The sequence below is a fragment of the Kryptolebias marmoratus genome, linkage group LG9 (genome assembly GCF_001649575.2).
Source record: "Kryptolebias marmoratus isolate JLee-2015 linkage group LG9, ASM164957v2, whole genome shotgun sequence".
Lineage (NCBI taxonomy): Eukaryota > Metazoa > Chordata > Actinopteri > Cyprinodontiformes > Rivulidae > Kryptolebias > Kryptolebias marmoratus.
This window is the reverse complement of record NC_051438.1, coordinates 29,757,125-29,762,975: the sequence shown is the minus strand read 5'-3', so window position 1 is coordinate 29,762,975 and position 5,851 is coordinate 29,757,125. Positions and strand designations below refer to the sequence as shown.

Genomic DNA, 5,851 nt, shown 5'->3' with positions numbered 1-5,851 from the left:
GAGTCCGCGGGCGAGTCCTCGGGCGAGTCCATGAGCGAGTCCGCGGGCGAGTCCATGAGCGAGTCCATGAGCGAGTCCGCGGGCGAGTCCATGAGCGAGTCCATGAGCGAGTCCACGGGCGAGTCTGCGGGCGAGTCCTCGGGCGAGTCCATGAGCGAGTCCGCGGGCGAGTCCATGAGCGAGTCCATGAGCGAGTCCACGGGCGAGTCCGCGGGCGAGTCCTCGGGCGAGTCCATGAGCGAGTCCACGGGCGAGTCTGCGGGCGAGTCTGCGGGCGAGTCCATGAGCGAGTCCGCGGGCGAGTCCACGAAGGAGTCCGCGGGCGAGTCCATGAGCGAGTCCACGGGCGAGTCCATGAGCGAGTCCACGGGCGAGTTCACGAGCGAGTCCACGGGTGAGTTCATGAGCGAGTCCATGAGCGAGTCCACGAGCGAGTCCATGAGCGAGTCCACGGGCGAGTCCATGAGCGAGTCCACGGGCGAGTTCATGAGCGAGTCCACGGGCGAGTTCATGAGCGAGTCCATGAGCGAGTCCACGGGCGAGTCCATGAGCGAGTCCACGGGCGAGTTCATGAGCGAGTCCACGAGCGAGTCCATGAGCGAGTCCGCGGGCGAGTCCACGAGCGAGTCCGCGGGCGAGTCCATGAGCGAGTCCATGAGCGAGTCCATGAGCGAGTCCGCGGGCGAGTCCTCGGGCGAGTCCATGAGCGAGTCCACGAGCGAGTCCACGAAGGAGTCCGCGGGCGAGTCCACGAAGGAGTCCGCGGGCGAGTCCATGAGCGAGTCCACGGGCGAGTTCACAAGCGAGTCCACGAGCGAGTCCACGGGCGAGTCCGCGGGCGAGTCCACGAAGGAGTCCGCGGGCGAGTCCATGAGCGAGTCCACGGGCGAGTTCATGAGCGAGTCCACGGGCGAGTTCATGAGCGAGTCCATGAGCGAGTCCACGAGCGAGTCCACGGGCGAGTCCATGAGCGAGTCCACGGGCGAGTTCATGAGCGAGTCCACGGGCGAGTTCATGAGCGAGTCCATGGGCGAGTCCACGGGCGAGTTCATGAGCGAGTCCATGAGCGAGTCCACGGGCGAGTCCATGAGCGAGTCCACGGGCGAGTTCATGAGCGAGTCCATGAGCGAGTCCACGAGCGAGTCCACGGGCGAGTCCATGAGCGAGTCCACGGGCGAGTCCATGAGCGAGTCCATGAGCGAGTCCGCGGGCGAGTCCTCGGGTGAGTCCATGAGCGAGTCCGCGGGCGAGTCCATGAGCGAGTCTGCGGGCGAGTCCACGGGCGAGTTCACGAGCGAGTCCACGGGCGAGTTCACGAGCGAGTCCATGAGCGAGTCCACGGAGGAGTCCGCGGGCGAGTCCTCGGGCGAGTCCTCGGGCGAGTCCATGAGCGAGTCCGCGGAGGAGTCCGCGGGCGAGTCCTCGGGCGAGTCTTTGGGCGAGTCCATGAGCGAGTCCACGGGCGAGTCCATGGGCGAGTCCATGAGCGAGTCCATGAGCGAGTCCTCGGGCGAGTCCATGAGCGAGTCCATGAGCGAGTCCACGGGCGAGTCCATGAGCGAGTCCATGAGCGAGTCCGCGGAGGAGTCCAGCAAGTAAACATCATTTGTTGCTTCCAGCCCTCAGACCCCAGCTGCCCCGTGTCTCTGGTTCAGGGGAAGATGGCCACCTTCGAGCCGTCGCAGCGGCAGAGCGGCGCCGGCGTCGTCCCCTGGTCCCCGCCTCAGGTCAACTGGAACCCCTGGACCAGCAGCAACATCGACGAGGGACCTCTGGCCTTTGTAAGACGATCTGCGTCCGGTTTGTAGTTTTAAACAACATGAATGGTTGTTGTTTCCTCTGAGTGTCCGGTCGTCCCTCCTCAGTGCATGCCGGAGCAGATCAGTGCGGATCTTCATAACGAGCTGATGTACCAGCTGGAACACGACCAGAACCTGCAGACGGTCAGTCCTTTTATTCACAGTAAAGTCTGCCTTCAGAGACTCGGTGGATATTCAAACAGAACCGTGTCGTTCAGATCCTGTCGGAACGCGATCAGCTGCCCGTCAAACACTTCGAGGAGGAGATCATGGCGGCCATCGACAACAACCCCGTGGTGATCATCAGAGGAGCGACGGGCTGCGGGAAAACCACCCAGGTCCCTCAGTACATCCTGGACCGCTTCGTGAAGGGGCACCGGGCGTCGGACTGCAACATCGTGGTTACTCAGGTACCTCAGAGGCGTCCAGGAACCGTGTCGTTTCTCTGGGTTCAGATGTGACCGGACCGTCTGTCGTTCTCCCTGCAGCCCAGACGGATCAGCGCCGTCTCTGTGGCCGAGCGGGTCGCCTACGAGAGAGGAGAGGATCTTGGGAAAAGCTGCGGCTACAGCGTTCGCTTTGAGTCGGTCCTGCCTCGACCGCACGCCAGCATCCTGTTCTGCACCGTCGGTACGGAACCACAGCAGCAGAACCGTTCTGTCACATCTTCAAACCTCAGCTGAATGTTCTGCTGCAGCTTTTAGAGAAGCGTTCGGACGTCTTGAACAGAATTTTATTCTGAAGCATCGGATGTTTGTGGTTTCAGGCGTTCTTCTGCGGAAACTGGAAGCAGGAATCAGAGGAATCAGTCACGTCATCGTTGATGAGATCCATGAGAGAGACATTAACGTGAGGCCACAGTTCCAAACGTTTCCAGACAAATAAAAACTATCCGAGTCGTGTTTTTCATGGTCTGTGTTTCTGCAGACGGACTTCCTCATGGTGGTCCTCAGAGACGTGGTCCAAGCCTTCCCCGAGGTTCGGATCGTCCTGATGTCGGCCACCATCGACACCACCATGTTCAGAGATTACTTCTTCACCTGTCCCATCATCGAGGTGTTTGGACGCACCTTCCCTGTCCAAGGTCTCACCTGTCTGTTCTCTGCACTTTTACAAGTTTAAACTGGTTTCTCCAGTTATAAATCAGCACAGATGTGAAGAACAGACTGTGAACTGAGTTTCTTCTTCTTGGTTTCAGAGTACTTCCTGGAGGATTGCATCCAGATGACCAACTTCGTTCCTCCTCCGAACGACCGGAAGAAGAGAGACAAAGATGAGGAGGGAGGAGAAGATGATGTATGAAGGTTTATTTCCTCTCAGTTGATCCGTCCGGGTCTGAGTGAGATCTCCGTCTGACCTCCTCCTCCTCCCTGCAGACTAACTGTAACCAGATCTGTGGGTCGGATTACACGGCTGAGACCAAGCACTCCATGGCTCAGATCAACGAAAAGGAGACGTCCTTCGAGCTGGTGGAGGCTCTGCTGAAGTACATCGAGACGCTGAAGGTGGCCGGGGCGGTTCTGGTCTTCCTGCCGGGCTGGAACCTGATCTACGCCATGCAGAGACACCTGGAGACCAGTCCACACTTTGGTACTGGGACCAGGAGCCCCGCAGTTTCAGGAACCCCATCAGGCCTGAGCTGACGCCGTCTTGTGTTTCAGGAAATACCCGGTACCGGGTCCTGCCGCTCCACTCTCAGATCCCCCGGGAGGAGCAGAGGAGGGTGTTTGAACCGGTTCCTGACAACGTCACCAAGGTCAGAGGCAGAGGTTTTATTTCCACTCCGAGCAGCAGAAGGGTTTCTAACACGGGCTGCTGTTCCAGGTGATTCTGTCCACCAACATCGCAGAGACCAGCATCACCATCAACGACGTGGTCTACGTCATCGACTCCTGCAAGTAAGTTCTGCCTCTGAGCGCCGGGTCGGCCTTAAACGCCTGAACGGAAGGTCAAAGGTCACGCTGCCTTCGTCCCAACAGGCAGAAGGTGAAGCTGTTCACCTCCCACAACAACATGACCAACTACGCCACCGTCTGGGCCTCCAAGACCAACCTGGAGCAGAGGAAAGGTCGAGCCGGCAGAGTCCGGCCCGGGTTCTGCTTCCACCTGTGCAGCCGGGCCCGCTTCGAGAGGCTGGAGACCCACATGACCCCCGAGATCTTCAGGACGCCGCTGCACGAAGTCGCCCTGAGCATCAAGCTGCTGAGGCTCGGCGCCATCGGGCACTTCCTGTCCAAGGCCATCGAGCCGCCGCCGCTGGACGCCGTCATCGAGGCCGAGTACACGCTGAAAGGTAGGAGGGGCTCTGCCAGGGGAGGTCAAAGGTCAGCCATCAGACACCCTGACTGCCGGGAAGAACTGATCCAACGTAGGAAGGGTTCAAATTAAATTTCTGCTGTTTGTGTCGAAAAGCTGCACAAACAATAAACAATAAAAAAATCATAAAATCTGTCTTTTTTAAATCAAATCTAAAATTATTGGCAGGTTAAAGTATAAAAACAGATAAACTGAATAAATGAAGCTGCAGATATGTTGAAAACAATAAAAACAGATGAGAAATAAAATAATTCAGTTCATTCTGACACTTAAACATTAAATATTTATAAAAAATACATTTTAAAATCTTTATTTTCTTTTTCTCATGTTTGATTAAATCTGTTTCTGCTGGTTTTACAGTAGAGATGATTATTATATCTAAATATTAAAAAATCCAAATATTAAAGACTTATTATTATGTGGGGAAAACAAGAAAAAGCTTTAAAATAAACTGAATTATTGTTTATTTTTCCAGATAAAATCCGTTTCTGTTTGTTTTAAAGTCCCAGACAGGACGTTTCCCATCAGAACCTGTTTCCTGTGATCCGTCTCGTCCCGCAGAACTGGACGCTCTGGACTCCAACGACGAGCTGACCCCTCTGGGTCGGATTCTGGCCCGGCTGCCCATCGAGCCTCGGCTGGGGAAGATGATGATCATGGGCTGCATCTTCCAGTGGGTTTCTCTTCTCAGTGCCTGCTTTCCTGTCGAGGAGCTCGGACTGACGCTGCTTTGTTTCCTCCCAGCGTCGGAGATGCCATGTGCACCATCTCAGCCGCCTCCTGCTTCCCAGAACCCTTCATCAACGACGGGAAGCGCCTCGGCTTCGTCCACAGGAACTTCTCCGGGAATCGTTTCTCGGATCACGTGGCGCTGCTGTCGGTGTTCCAGGCCTGGGACGACGTCAGGTGAGCTCGCGTTTAGGTTTCGGTTTCCTGCTCCCAGGAAACGCTCATCATTTCCCGCTCTTGTTCAGGATTAACGGGGAAGACGCTGAGACCGGGTTCTGCGAACACAAACGTCTCAACATGTCCACTCTGAGGATGACCTGGGAGGCCAAAGTCCAGCTGAAGGACATCCTGGTCAACTCTGGATTCCCTGAAGGTACCTGAACGCACCGTTAGCTCTGCGTGAAACAGGAAGTCGGTGAAGTGACTTCCTGTTGGTTGCTTCCTGTCAGAGTGCCTGCTGACCCAGATGTTCAACACCACGGGACCCGACAACAACCTGGACGTGGTGGTGTCTCTGCTGACCTACGGCTCGTACCCGAACGTCTGCTACCACAAGGAGAAGAGGAAGATCCTGACCACCGAGGGCCGCAACGCCCTCATCCACAAGTCCTCCGTCAACTGTCCCTTTAGCAGCCACGACATCAAATACCCGTCGCCGTTCTTCGTCTTCGGCGAGAAGGTGGAGCCGCTTTTCTAAAACCTTCGTCTTTAACGGACAGAACCAGATGTTGTAAGTTTGAGTGTTTGTTGTTTCAGATCCGAACCAGAGCGATCTCGGCTAAAGGGATGACTCTGGTGAGTCCGCTGCAGCTGCTGCTGTTCGCCGCCAAGAAGATCAGCTCCAACGGAGACGTGGTGGAGCTGGACGACTGGTGAGGAGAACATCTGCAGCTCCTCACAGCTGTCAGCACGGTGGGGGAGGGCTGATGGTCTGGGCTGATTCTGGAGTCAGATGTGAGGCTGAATGATCCCAAACACAGCAGAACGGTCCAGAACCAGAACCTGAT

At 56.5% G+C, this 5,851-nt stretch overlaps 2 protein-coding genes across 4 annotated transcripts in view; one reads left to right on the top strand and one right to left on the bottom strand.

Moving 5' to 3' along the window:
* dhx9 (DEAH (Asp-Glu-Ala-His) box helicase 9) overlaps window positions 1-5,826 on the top strand; it is a 14,364-nt gene extending 8,538 nt beyond the window's left edge. For 2 of the 3 annotated variants that reach the window (XM_037977578.1, XM_017404067.3), the window contains 16 exons: window positions 1,620-1,781; window positions 1,866-1,943; window positions 2,018-2,209; window positions 2,288-2,429; window positions 2,566-2,648; window positions 2,727-2,883; window positions 2,998-3,095; window positions 3,176-3,389; window positions 3,461-3,555; window positions 3,624-3,697; window positions 3,779-4,092; window positions 4,677-4,788; window positions 4,860-5,021; window positions 5,090-5,217; window positions 5,294-5,523; window positions 5,601-5,826. In XM_037977578.1, the coding sequence (XP_037833506.1) occupies window positions 1,620-1,781; window positions 1,866-1,943; window positions 2,018-2,209; window positions 2,288-2,429; window positions 2,566-2,648; window positions 2,727-2,883; window positions 2,998-3,095; window positions 3,176-3,389; window positions 3,461-3,555; window positions 3,624-3,697; window positions 3,779-4,092; window positions 4,677-4,788; window positions 4,860-5,021; window positions 5,090-5,217; window positions 5,294-5,523; window positions 5,601-5,720 (2,361 nt within the window). In that variant the 3' untranslated portion in view covers window positions 5,721-5,826. The remainder of the gene's footprint in view (window positions 1-1,619; window positions 1,782-1,865; window positions 1,944-2,017; window positions 2,210-2,287; window positions 2,430-2,565; window positions 2,649-2,726; window positions 2,884-2,997; window positions 3,096-3,175; window positions 3,390-3,460; window positions 3,556-3,623; window positions 3,698-3,778; window positions 4,093-4,676; window positions 4,789-4,859; window positions 5,022-5,089; window positions 5,218-5,293; window positions 5,524-5,600) is intronic. The other variant, XM_037977579.1, reaches the window with a different exon arrangement.
* nmnat2 (nicotinamide nucleotide adenylyltransferase 2) overlaps window positions 1-5,851 on the bottom strand; it is a gene marked incomplete in the record, with an annotated part of 31,125 nt that overhangs the window by 19,723 nt on the left and 5,551 nt on the right.